The sequence below is a fragment of the Sminthopsis crassicaudata genome, chromosome 3, assembly GCF_048593235.1.
Source record: "Sminthopsis crassicaudata isolate SCR6 chromosome 3, ASM4859323v1, whole genome shotgun sequence".
NCBI lineage: Eukaryota > Metazoa > Chordata > Mammalia > Dasyuromorphia > Dasyuridae > Sminthopsis > Sminthopsis crassicaudata.
Genome location: NC_133619.1, coordinates 50079728 through 50094353, shown reverse-complemented (window position 1 = coordinate 50094353; position 14626 = coordinate 50079728). Strand labels below are relative to the sequence as shown.

The window sequence follows — 14626 nt, the reverse complement described above, 5'->3', positions numbered from 1 at the left end:
TGGCTTATGGGAAAGTGAAGAGTCAAAATAAGGCTAAAATTGAAGACTTTGGTAATGAAAAGGATGATGATGCCCTAGATAGAAATAGAGAAGTCAGAAGAGGAAAGGTTTGGAGGAAAAGATGAGTTCAGTTTAGGATATGTTAAGTTCGAAATATTTATGGGACATTCAGTTTGAAATACCCAATAAGCTTTTGGAGAAACTTAACTGGAGCTTAGGAGAGAGACTAGTGCTACATATTTGAATTAGGGAGTCATTGTCATAGAGATGATAAACTCATGGGAACTGTGTGATAAAATATAGAGAGAAAATAGAAAAGGGCTTAGAACAGACTCTTGGGGAATACCTACAGTTAAAGTTTGATATGAATGATTAAAAGAAAGAATGGTCATTGAGGCATAAAGAGAACCAAGAGAAGGCATTGTAATAAAAATCTAGAGAAAAAAAGAGTATCTCTGAATCAAATACAATTATTATTGTCATTTGCTGCAGAGAAGCTGAGAAGAATGAAGATGGAGAAAAATTGCAGCAGATTTGGCAATTAAAAGATCTTTGGATGAAGAAATAGAGAGGATTTGACAAGATTTTCCAAATGTTTTACTAAAGCTTTTATTTTGATATTCAATGACTTGAGTGCAAAAGTAGGTACAGGAAGAATAGCAAAAGCTAAATTGGAAAATAGGGTTCAATTGAAATCAAGATATGATAATGGCTAATGCTTACAGACTACTCATAAACACCATACTTTTACATCATGAACACTTTAAGAAAAGAATTATATGGCTTTCAATAAGATGAGCACCTAACAACAATATTAAAAATGAAATTTTATTTTTAATAAACAGAACATTACTAGTTCCAGATATAATCATTTTGGAATCAGTTTGTGTAGTCAGAACAAAGGACAAGGTAAATACCAAACCAGAGGAGATAATAAAGAGAGTATACTATGTATCAGTTAACTGTCCTAACAGTGTCAAACAGTAACATTAAAATCTAATTTTTTTAGATTAAGAAGGATGAGAATTGAGAAAAAGGTCATTGGATTCTTAGAAGATCACTGTTACCTTTGGAGAAAATAGATTCAGTTGAGAGATGAGGTTGGTAGCCAGATTTCAGAGTTAAGAAGAAGAGAATGAGAAGAAAGAAAGTAGAGACTTTCAAGGCAAGATACTTTTCTCAAGGAGTTTAGTCACAAAAGGGTAGAAGTATGTGGGAATAATTAGTAATGATGGCTAGATCAAAGGAGTTTTTTTTAAAGATGGGAGAAATATGGACATATTAATAGGTAACAAGGAAAAAATCCATAGACAGGGAGTAAAAGATTAGTGAGAGACAAGGGATGGCAGAGAGAGATAGTCAACTGCAGAAGATAGGATCAAATGGGAATCACTTGTGTATGGAGAAGAATTATCCTTGGCAAGGAGAAGGGCCACATTTTCATGTGAGGCAAAGATGAAGGAGGAGATAGTATGGGAAGACAGCTGAATGTTGCATGTGAGGTGGAGGGAGAAAAGGAAGCTCTTGGATTGAAATTCCAGATGTTTCATTGAAATATGAGGCAAGATTCTCAGCTCAGAGAATAGAGCAAGGGAGAGACATGAAAAGTTTGAAAAATGCCAAAAAGTTTTGAAAAAGTTGCTATGGTGAATGTGGTAGTGAATTATTAGGAATATATTAAGGAATTGCCTTGCTCCTGTCAGGGTTCAGTTGAAATTGTGTAGCATCAGCCAACCAATCAGTAAACGTTTTCAAATGTATATACTATGTACTAGTCCACTGTATACACTTAGTTGTCATAGCTTAACAATTTTCTCTATCTTTGTTTAGCAGCTTGTGAACTGGAGCAAAGTGATGTAATTGGAGTCCTCCAAGATTGAGGCTTGGCAGGGCAATATTGGTGATAGAATAAAGAGCAAAAGGTTCAAGGACAGTTTAGTAGAATATAGTTTGGAGTTGAACTGATTCTCCAAGAGGTTAGAATGGGGAAATGAGTGTAAAGCCAGAAAAGGGACCATTGCCTGGGAAAGAATTGAGGTATCCCTCTATCCAGGATTTGGAGATCCTAGTAAATATGAAGAATGGGGTTGAGGGGATTCATGAAAGGGAAAAAATTGGAATGATAAAAGATGATTATTAAGCAAGATATTTTCATGAAGATGGAAGTGAAACAGTTATGGATCATACTAGGATCAAGAGTATATTCATCTCTGTGTGTAGCTAAGGTAGCTGAATATGAAGTAAAAGTGATGAATAGATCTAAAAGGTTAAGTCTGGTAGATAGAGTGCTTGAAGAACTATGGATAGAGGTTCACAATATCATATAGGAAGTATCAAAAGAAAATTCCAAAGAAAAAGAAGAGTAAAAAAGTGGCTGTCCGAGGAGGCTTTAGCTGAGAAAAGAAGGAAAATGAAAGGTAAAAAAAAATATATGCCCCAGCTAAATGCAGAGTTCGAGAGAATAGCAAGAAAAGATAAGAAAGTTTTCTAAATGAGCAATGCAAAGAAATAGAAAACACTACAATGAAAGATCTCTTCAAGAAAAATGAGAGATAACAAGGAAAAGTTTCATATGTAAAAATAGGCATAATAAATTATCAAAATGATAGAAATTTGTCAGAAGCAGAAGAAATTAAGAAGAGCTGGCAAGAATACACAAATGAACTAAGACAGATTTTAACATTGCAAATAATGATAATAGTGGAATTATTGACATAGAGCCAGACATCATAGAAAGGAAATCAAATAGCCTTGGGAAGCATTGCTAATAATAAAGATAGTGAAAGTGATGGAATTCTAGCTGAATTATTTGAAACCCTAAAAGATGATAATGTTAAAGTTCTGCACTTAATATGCTAGCAAATTTCGAAAACACAACAGTGACCACTGGATTGGAAAAGATCAGTTTACATTCCAACCTTAAAGAAGAGCAATGTCAAAGAATGTTCAGATTACTGAATAACTGCTCTCATTTCACATGTCAGCAAGGTTATACTTAAGATTCTGCCAGCAAGGCTTCAGCAAAATGGGAACTAAAAAGTACTAGACAAGCAAGCTGGTTTTCAAAGAGGCAGAGGCACTAGAGATCAAATTGCTGGATTTTTTGGGTTATGGAGAAAGCAAGGGACTTTAAGAAAAACATCTACTCTTGCTTAATTGACTATACCAAATGCAACAAAATGTAGCAAGTCTGTACAAGAGATGGAAAAACAAAATTCTCTCTTCTGAGGAACCTGTATGTGGGTCAAGTAGTAACAGATAGAACTGAAAAGGAAATAACTGATTGGTTCAAGACTGGAACAAGAATGTGACAAGACTTTCACTTTATTTAATTTATATGTAGAGCATATCATGAGAAATGCTAGTGTAGATGAGCCAAAAGCTGAAATTAAGTTGCCAGAAGAAATATAAACAATCTTAGATATGCAGATAATACCACTCTTGATGGCAGAAAGGAAAGAAGAATTAAGAGGATAAGGATGAAAGGAGAGAGTGTAAAAGTTGGCTTGAAGCTTAACAACAAAAATAAAAAACAAACAAAAAAATTCTTAAGATCTTGGCAACTTGTCCCATCACTTCCTGGAAAATAGAGGGAGAAGAAATGGAAACAACATTAGATTTTATATTTCTGGGCTCAAAGATCACTGCAGATGGCACTGCAATCATGAAATTAAGACATTTGCTCCCTGGAAAGAAAACTATGGTGAATCTGGACTGTATACTTAAAAGCAGAGATATCATACCTTGTCTACAAAGGTTTAATCAAAGTTACGGCTTTTCCAGTAGCAAGGTATTGCTGTGCAAATGGACTATAAGGAAAGTTGAATGCTGTAGAATTAATGCTTTCAAATTGTGGTGCTGGAGAAGACTTTTGACAGTCCAGTCCCTTGGACAACAAGATCAAATTAATACTTAAAGAAATTAATTCAGGCTATTCACTGGAAGCTCAAATACTGAGGCTGAAACTGAAATATTTTGGGCACATAAAGAGAAGATAAGTCATTGAGAAAGAGCCTGATACTAGGAAAGGTTGAAGGCAAAAAGAAAATGAGACGACAGAGGTGAGATAAGTACATGTTGTTAACGGACTTGGACAGACTTTGGGAGATAGTAGAGAATAAAGAGTCTGGTGTGCTATGGTCATGGGGTCACACAGAGTTAGACACAACAGAACATCAGCAACTGAGGTAGAATGAAGTAGGTCATAGTCAATGAGTAAATTAAGGAATTGGGAAGTTAAGGTTTGTGAAAGCACATTAGCAGGTATGTTGGAGTCCCTTAGTATGAAGGCATAAGTTTTGGAAGAAAGGCAATAAGCCAGAGCCTGAACTCATTAAAGAAGGGAGGATGTTGTTCTAAAGGTCAATAGAAAAAGCTACTAAAATCTTGATTGGGTAAATTTCAAAGGAGGAGAGGTTACTGACTGATGGTGGAATAGGGAGATTCTGGAAATGGCAATAGAGAGCTAGGAGTATTCTGACTGTCCACTAGGAATGTGTCAGGAGATGTGAATAAAAGTACAACCACTGCAGTATGAACAATTACATCAGCTCCACTCCAAGTCTACTTGGACAAAACTGGCAAATAGAAAAAAAAAAATAAAACTGTTAACTATGATTAAAACTTGGAGAAATTTAATGTAAAAGAGTTGCCATAGTGAGAAGATTGAAAGAGCTGAGGAAGCGCCACAGCCAAAAATACTTGATTTCCTTGCCAAAGGGTAGCATGAGTTTGGCAAACAAGATCATTTGTAAAACAGAAGTGAGTAGGACAGGACATATTCCCCTTCACATTCAGTTCAGCCACACTGCTCTTGAAGCCATTCCCCTTCTATCAACAGCAGTTTCTATGCAAGCTGTCCTTGACCCGTGGCAGACACTTGGTCTCCAGAACCCAGCTCAGACTATACTTTGGGCAGAAAGCCTTCTCTGAGCCCTCGTTGTCAGTACCTCCTCTCTACAGATGGCTTTTAATTTCCTTCATATACGGCTTGTATGTCCTTGTTACTATATTCTGACATGTGTTCATGTTGTCTTGTCTCCTCCAAAAGGGGGAGCTTTACAGCAGGAATTATTTGATTTTTGTCTCCAACATCTAGCACAGTGTAGGCTTTTGGATTGAATAGTAAATGTTAATTGAACAAAGTGCAACCTCTGTGGGGAGAGGGATTCTGAGGTTTCTCAAAGTTATCTCTACGTTTGATGATATGAGAAAAGGAAGGTTGATGAACTTTGTAATGAGATCCCCTAAAGATACAATTCCAGGATATAGGCATTAGAACAGGAAAGTTCTGCCTACCTTACCTTTCGGGACAGCAGAGCCATAGGACTTAAGATATTTTGATGTAAAGTATTTGGGGAGGAAACCTGCTACTGCTTCATGTGTCTGTGGAGACCAACATGGTCTGCTATGGTGTGAAGATGATTAACAGTTAGCAATTAACAATTTGGAGTACTACACCCTTCTATTCAGACAGTTTGATTTTTTTTCTGTTAATTTTCCAGAACAAAAAGAACAACTTATACTGTCTTATGAATATTTTGTGGGGTTTTTTTCTCATGTGTATTGTCACTGTATCTTGTATTTTTAGTTCTTGTTATTGTTTATATAAATAGCTGATAAACTAAGTTGGTGTTTAATGCTTCACATTTTATACACACATAAGAGAATTTATGTCTTATATATGTTTTAGAGATTTTTAAAAAAACAATCACTTGGTGGAGAAGCTTAAAAGCTCATCAGATTTGAAGTTGGAAAGGATTTAATACTTATTCCAATTTAAGACATTGTTGATTGGGCTATCATTCAAGCTGACTTCATCATAATTGGCTTTTGTGATGTTTTATTTTCTATTCCATATTTTTAAAAATTGGCAACTTGGATCATTTTTTATGAAATCTACAGGTAGAAAGTTATATAAGCAGCTTTATTTGATCTATAGATGATTTTTTTCTCTGTCAATATTCTATACATTACTTTTTCCACTTTTCAAAATTGGAACATTTTTTCTTACCTCTAAATAAAGCTTAAGGATAAAGGATAGAAACTGGACTGATGCTTTTATAACACAAATTCTGGATGATGAAACTTCCTTTACCATTGCAGACTAGCAAGTTTTCTAGGACATACAGTGCCACCTAGAACACTGAGACTTAACAGACTTTCCCAGAGATGCACATGTCTCAAAAGTAGGTCTTTCTGACTCCAAGGCCCACTCTCTAGTTATGTCATAGCTGTGTCACTATAAGTATAGTAAATAAATTATCATATTTAGTCTTTTTAAGAAGAAGTAACTGGATACAACAATCCTATTGAACTTTCCAACTTGAACTTTCAATTAGATGACATAATTCATTTTTTATTTAAGAAAAGGATATAAACATCCTTGGGATCAAATCTGATTTCATAAAACAGGGTTCTGAATTTAGAGAGAAAACTAAGGCTTAGATATTAGACACATCTTTTTTTTGTTCTTTTGTTTTTTGGGACAGATTCAAGTATATTAAACTCTTAATAATAAATTTATTATGATGGCTGGTCAAACTTTCCACATGCCTTAAAAAAAGTAAATGCTTTATTATCCTTAACTGCAATTTTAGGAAAAAATATATTAAAATTACTAATCAGGTAAAATATATTTATAATAACAATGGCCAATTTCAAAAATTTTTTTATCACAGGTTTCGACTTGATATCTATCGTTGTTTAGCTAGTCCAGCCCTAATCATGTTAACAGAAGAAGATCCAATTCTAAGAGCATTTGAACTGAGTGCAGACTTAAAAGAGCTAAGTCTTGTGGAGGTGGAATTCAGGTAACATAAATATAAATTGAACCAAATTAAAGATTTTTACAGTGCATTTACTAGAATTACACATTTTTCATAGCTAATTTTTGACCATTCAGTAAACCTGTTCTATAACTTTTGTGTAGATCATTCCCAAGACTGAAATAATGGGAATCTGAGGAGAGATATTTATTAGACATTGTTGGGTGGTTTCCCTTCCAAATGGTCACTTAAAATACTATTCAAAAAATTAGAAACAACATAAATAAAAGCACATTATCTGAAAGTATCTAGTTAAAAATTAAGTAGGATGTTAAACATTTAAGATTATAGGATCATAGATTTAGAGGTAAAAGAGACTATAGAAGCCATCTAGTCCAACAGTCTCAGTTAACAGGTAAGGAGAATGAGCCCCAGACAAGGTAACTTAAGTTAAGTTACGGATATAATAAGCATTAGAAGGAGGATTTGAGTCCAATCTTATGACTCTGGAGTCACAGTACTGTCTACTGCATCAGAGAGCATGAGGACTGTTGTTAGAATAAATTCTGTGGCACTTGAATTAAGAAAGCAAAAGAAGAAAATCAGTGTATAACAAAGATGTGAAAAAAATGTGAAAATTGATTTTTCCAATGCTTCATAAAAAACAGCACTCTAGTATGATTGTTTGGCTATCCCAGCCAAAATTGCTGTGGAGAAATTCAGAATTATAATATAACATAACATAATATAATAATATGTTATTATGATAATATGTTGAAGGTATTTCATAATATTTTTAGCTCAGAATAATGTAGCATATTTAACTTAGAGATTAATGAGTACCAAGTTTCTGTTTTAATTTTTGAAGTATATTTGAAGTTAATGTAATCATTTTAAAAGCAGTTATTATATACTAATGTATCTTGTAGGAATGATTATGAAGAACTAGCTCAGCAATGCAAAATGTTTGCCAAAGATTTGCTTGCCCAGGCACGAAATTCACGGGAGCTAGAAGTCATCCTAAATCATACATCTAGTGATGAGCCTTTGGATAAACGGGGACTTTTAGAAGAAAGAATGAATTTAAGTCGTTTAAAACTTGCTATCAAATATAACCAAAAAGAGGTATGTGACATTCATACTGGATCCGCACTGGATTTATCTCTTACTGACTTAATAGGTCCTATAATGTCATATCGAAAAAAATCTATGTATTTAAACTATATATTAAGTTAACATTTAAACTTTAAACTATAATAATACAGTCTTGATCTGATAATATTATGCCTTATTTATTGAAATATTTCATTTAAAAAAGAAAAAAGTATCATCTTTTAAAAATAAATTTTATTTACTATTTGAGGATAAGCATGTTGAATCTAACTTTGTGTAGATTCTTAGTTGTATAACAGTAAATCCTCTTGAAATTCTTTTCAACACCCACTTTTTATATAATCTAATCAAATTAGGCAAAAAAATTCACCAACAGTTCTAAATCATTCATGTTTGTGCAAAATCCAAGAGTAGGTTTGGCTCTCCCTTTTTTTCCTATGACCAAAATACTTTTAAAGCTGTTGTAATTCAGATAAATAGCATATCAATTCTACTTTGTCTTAATTCCTCACAAATTAGAAATGTCATTTCTAGCCTTTTACTCAATAATACAGACCTGTATTGAAATGAAAATGATTGGAATTTGTAATAGGATTTAACATGGACATACTAGTGTGTTGGTTGGTCATTTACAAATGATAAAGAAAAGTTATAAGAACTGGATGCTTATAAATAAAATTATTTCTTTGTCCTACAATTATGCTATAACTATGGAAATTATTCTATAATATATCAGAGTCTTAAATGCCTCCATAGAAGAATCCTCCAGAAATGGAAATACTGTATTTGATGTTTTTTCAAGGTGATGTTTGTAACATTAAAAATATGTTTGTTTGTTTTTTTAAATAATAGTTTCTTTCTTATCTGGGCCTCTTAAGAACTTGCCTTTTCCTGATCTTTGTTAAAAAGCTGTTTTACTATTTTTTGTAATTATAACTTTTTAAGAAGGGGCAAAAGTGCATTTTATCCTGAGATATGCTCTGTTTTTCATAACTAGAGAATTGTCTGTGATATTGGAGGATTTTTAGAAAGCCATTAAAGTATGCTTGTAGGCCCTATGTACCTTCTGCTGTACATTGAGGGATCCCTAGTTTCATCAGTGGAATACTCTCCAGAGGTCTTCCTCTTGTTCTTTAAGCATCTAGGGGAGTAACAATGTGCCATTCAGGTTTACCAATTTTTCCCTCTATTTGACCAGGGCACCTTGTTTTTAGATATGCATGTCCTCAATAATGTCTTTTATGCCACTTTTCATGCAAATATTCATTGATAATGTGTGGCCGCTTATTTACACACACTAATCTGCTAACTTTGGCTCATTGTCCAGGTTCTTAGACAGTTTAGTTCTTAGAAAATATGTTTCTCATTCACTCGATTTTTCCAATGGTTAGACCAGCTTCTTTCAGATTACCATGCTTTTACCAAGGGAGTTTAGTAGTTTACCAAGACTTGATTTAGTTAGTTTTATAGTTGAATGTAGAAGTAGATTCAACACTGTATTATTTGTAAGAAATTTTATTTTCTTAAGACTTCATGCAAAACATCACTTGGGACCTTGGCTGACATCTTTGGTGAAAAGATATTTCTCTAATATCACCCTTGATATCTCATATTATCTTTCAAATCATCTGTCAAAGAGTCTTTTATGATTTTGGTATAAGTTTGGGAGATATCTTGTTTGTAAAAAGGCTTAAAGTCTACTGTTTTTTCTTCTGAGTTTAAAAAATGTGTTCCAATTGGTTTAGTGAATAAAATGAGATCTTATTTTTTTACAGTTATCAATTATGTCACTATAAATTCTTCTTCACTTAAATTCAATTTCATTTTTAGTGAGAATATTATTTATTCTTAGGTCCAGTTTATGTCGTTTGGTAGAAGATATCCTCTAGGTGTTGGATGAAGGCAAAATATTAATAGTAATGAAAGTTAAATTGTAAAAAGTTTTGTGTTTTTTGCCATTTCATACATGGATATCAATGTCATTACCTGAAATTCCAAGTTAAAAATAAAGAATAAAGTAAGTCCAGATAGTCCAAGTTTTTTGTGGTGAAAAAAGTGAATAAGATCAGAATTACTAGTTAAGAGCAATTACATTATCAGTGTTTAGTGTATAATAAGCAATACTGAGGAGTAGTTTTATAAGTAAAAACAATATTGGGGTAAATTGACAGAAATTCAGAATGTAAGCACTTGTATTCTCTTTGTATTACATTGCAAACTTTGATCACATATCCCACAACCCATGGTGGGTATGTGAAATGCAAAGATTCATTGAAAAGCTAGGTTTGAAAGTTGGACTCTAATAATAATGCTGTTTAAAGAAGAAGAGGTTGGAAGGTGGTATACATAATTTTTTTTGGTTTCTTGGTTTCTGAAAGAGGTTAACCAGATGTTTCCATTGAAGAAAAAACCAAGAAGAAATAGAAATCAAGAGTGATTCAGATTATATAAAAAGTAGATTTTCCTAAAAGGAAAGAACTATTTTAAAAGATTACAGAGAAAAAGTTATGGAATTTCTGCCTTCAAAATAGTATAGATTTTAATATGTTAATATAGTATATACATTTTAATGTGAACTGAGTATAGCAGAGAGGATTAGGAGAACATCCAAATGTGTAATTCCTTTTTTGGGGGGAGGAGAAGCTATTCCTTTAATTCTTTGAACTGGTAAGTTTATTGATAGAGAGAAGAGAACATATTTCTCAGGTACTTCATTAGTTGGGGGGGGGGGGAATCATTCATTTTGGTCATTAAGAGTGATAGAACCAAGTGCCTAACTAGCAGTTGTGATTTAAATAATAGCAGTGAACATAGTTAAATTGTAAAAAAAACCAGTATTCAGATTCTTTATTTTAGTTTTTTCTGTCTTCTTTTCAGTTTGTTTCTCAATCTAACTGTCAGCAATTCCTCAACACAGTTTGGTTTGGACAGATGGCAGGTTACCGGCGTAAACACACCTGCAAGAAGATATTGACAGTTCTGACAGTTGGCATTTTTTGGCCAGTCCTGTCACTCTGTTATTTAATAGCTCCCAAATCTCAAGTTGGTCGAATCATCCACACACCTTTTATGAAATTTATTATTCATGGAGCTTCATATTTTACATTCTTGTTGTTGCTTAATTTGTACTCCCTGGTCTACAATGAGGATAAGAAAAACACCATGGGACCAGCCCTTGAAAGGATTGATTATCTTCTTATTATATGGCTGATTGGTAAGTACCCAATTGATCTGAAAAGTTCTGTTTTGATTTAGTTCAGTAGTCCTCATTTGCTCTGTACGATTTATAAAATATTTGAGTTGGATTCTCTTGGAACTATTGATGATGACTTCAGAAAGGACCAATAATGAATTTGTCTTCATATTTGACAGATGAGAAGTTAGAGTTCTTCTTTTAACTTGAAATAATGAATTTCTTGAAATATTATTTTATTTCCTATGAAGCTTAAGATTTAAAGAGTCTGAACATTTTTAATGAATCACTTCAGCCATGTCTTCCTTGTCTCTTCTTTCATAATAATTTAATTTATTGTAGTAACATTTAAATTTAGAATAATATAAACTTCTAGTGTAGGGGTTATTTATTAATTTAGTGTCCCATAAACTTATTTTTAAATATTTTGATAACTTCATTTCAATATAATTGGTTATCTTTTTAATATTATATATTTTCTTTTATGAATTTAAATGCATTATTCTGAGAAGGGGATGATAGATTTCATGAGACTACCAGATGGGTTTGTGGCACAAAAAAGATTCATGCTTAATTATTCATTTTTCATTATGTTCTTGCTAGTGGTAGATATAGTCCCATATTTTCAGATTTTTAAAAGTATTAAATGAACTAAAAACTGTATTTAAAAAAAATTATGCTTATGAAATATAAGCTTAACAGAGTAGTGGGGAGGGAAACCAATTTGATTTTTTCCATTATCTAGAGGACTACATTCCCTTTTTCAATCTATTAATGATATCTTAGTGTTTTTATTGTGGGATGGGTTTTGTTTGCTTATTTGTTTTGTCTTTAGGGAAATAGTACTACCTTTCTGATACTTAGCATTAATTTATCATATCTTTGTTCTGATGATGTGAAAGAACTCTTGGATTTTTTTTCTTGATATAAAATATTGTTTTATTTTCAGCATTTATTCCTCATTCAATTCTTTCTTGAGTTTCTAGGTTATAATATAATTGGGAAAAATAAATACATGTTTACCTTTTTTCATAATTATAATAATTTATTAAATTTATTAAAATTTATTTTAAAATTAATTTTTCTTTATATCTTTTCTTTACTAAGAATTTTAAAATAGAGGAAAAACATTGAACATAAAGTATAAAGTATGAAGACTGGAAAGGTAATAGGTAGAGATAGATAATGAATAGCTTTGAAAACATAGGATTTTATATTTGATTTTAGAGGTAATAGGGAATTACTAAAGATTATTGAGTAAGAGGTGATGCAATGAGACCTATATTTTAGGCAAATCATTTTAGTGACTAAATGGACTGGACTGGGGCAGGCAGACCTATAGCAGACTATTAAAATCATTCAGGCCTGAGGATGTGAAGACTTGCATCTCAGTGTTGGCAGCGTTGGACACCAGAAGGGACCACATTTGAGAGATGGTGTAAAGGTGAAATTGATAAGCCATGGCAACAGATTGGCTATAAAGAATCAGAGACAGTGCAAAGGAAAGGATAACTTGTAGATTGTGAGCCTGGGAGAGTGGGATGGTGATGGTGCCATCATGATATGGGAATTTAAAAGAAGGGAGACTATGGGGAGAAAAATAATGAGTTCATGTTGGATGCACTGAGTTTGAAACATCTAGTTTGAGACAACTACTAGGCAGTTGGAGATGGCAAGATGGAGGTTAGCAGAGAGTTTAGGGATAGAGAAGTAGAATTAAGAATCATTAGCATATTTCTTTTCAGGAATCAAATTTGGTTCATCTTAATATTAACATTGCTTTAATTTATATTTTTAAAAAATCCAATCTTTTCATTTAAATCTAACTTTTTATATAGAAGTTTTCAGTACATGAAATGAGTATGTTAAATTAAAAGTGAAAATATTCTAAATCTGATTAGAAAGGTTAAATATTCCCATCTAATTTCTTCCTCTATTTTCTATATTTTTTACATTCTTGCCATTACAACATTTTTTATTCTGAAAATAAAGGGAAAATATGTTTATTCACTATATATAATACTATAATGTGATAATCATTTATGAATGAATGAATGAGGAAGCATTTCTTATATGTGCAAAGCACTGTAACTACATCCTGACAATACAAATAGAAAAATAAAGATCACTTCTATTTTCAGGTAATACACATCTTAAAGAAAGAGACATTTTTGAATAATGTGATTGAATACAAAAATGTGAAACTGAAAACCTTTTAATAATTGAATTTCTCATACTCCCCTTTGTAATATTCTTCAAAATATTGTTATAAATTATAATATTACATTATTCTTAATGATCAAATTAATAGAAAACTTTTATATTAACCTTTTGCAACCCTAGACTTTTAACAACTCTAAGAAGGAAGGTTTTTTTCTTATATAGTTTATGCAGTTCCCTCTTGTTGTAATTATAGCTTAAATAATCACTTTAAAAAAAAAGACTTTGTTTTTGAAAGGGAGATTTGACTTTTTTAAGTCTTTGCAAGACATGTAATCAATAAAATTCTTACACATTTGCACAATATTGGTATTGTAAAAGGGGTGCTTGGCATGTGCTTATTTTTGTTAGAAAATTAGAAAATAACATCTTTGTATTTAGTGGGAATCATCTCATGTTTTATCTTAGAGTTTAGTTTTGCTTCATTAATTAAATGCAATCTTAGAAAATCTGTAAAGCACAAATTTGCTAAATCATCTTTAATAATTTCAGACAATTCCACCTAAAAGTTTTTGGTGTTTATTATAATAAATAAAATTACATTTAAGAATCCTAATGTTGACTTAAAAAGCAATTTTATAAAGTATTGGTAAGTAGACTATCCTTGGAGTCTGAAAGACAACCCTGAGTTTTAACATCTAGCTTTGATAATTAGTTGTGTGAAGGTAGGAAAGTTATTTAACTTCTCAGTGCTTCTCAGTAAGATGATAAATTATATACTCTTTGAAGCCATTGATTTGAATTGATGATCTTTCCAGACTGATGAATTCATAGGTCTGAATGTTTTCTTCACCAAGTAATCAGCAAGCATTTATTATTAAACATTTATTGTGTCAAATGCTATGCTAGGCAGAGGAATTATAAAGAAAGTTAAAAGCATTCCCTTTGACCTCATGGAATTCACATTCTAGTGGAGGAGAAAATATGTAAATAATTAAGTACAACGAAGAATATTTAAAAAGTTATCTGAAATGAGAGACTTGGAAAGCCTCCAGCAAAAGGTGGGTTTTGAATGTAGTCTTGAAGAATTAGAAGCAGAGGTGAGGTGACAGAGCATTCCTGGCATGGGGGGAAGCTAAACCAAAGGCATCGAAATGGAAAATAGAGTGATGTATAAGGAAATAGAAAATGACCAATATGTGGCTAGAGTATACAGTATGTGGAGACATATAGAGAGGATGGAGTGTATAACAATACGAAAAACTGTAAGAATACTGAACTAGGAAGGATCCTGGAGAGGATAGTGTTTTGATAATGAGGTCAGAAACTTGATTGCTCCCCCCAAATAATGTTCATATCAAGGGATATCATGCTTTTGTCATTGCCCATGTTC

General features: G+C 32.3%; 1 protein-coding gene across 4 annotated transcripts in view; it reads left to right on the top strand.

Annotated features, from left to right (window-relative positions):
- Window positions 1-14626, top strand: part of TRPC1 (transient receptor potential cation channel subfamily C member 1) — a 64538-nt gene that overhangs the window by 25059 nt on the left and 24853 nt on the right. For all 4 annotated transcript variants that reach the window (XM_074298431.1, XM_074298430.1, XM_074298428.1 and 1 more), the window contains 3 exons: window positions 6681-6812; window positions 7697-7892; window positions 10758-11094. In XM_074298431.1, coding sequence (XP_074154532.1) covers window positions 6681-6812; window positions 7697-7892; window positions 10758-11094 — 665 coding nt within the window. The remainder of the gene's footprint in view (window positions 1-6680; window positions 6813-7696; window positions 7893-10757; window positions 11095-14626) is intronic.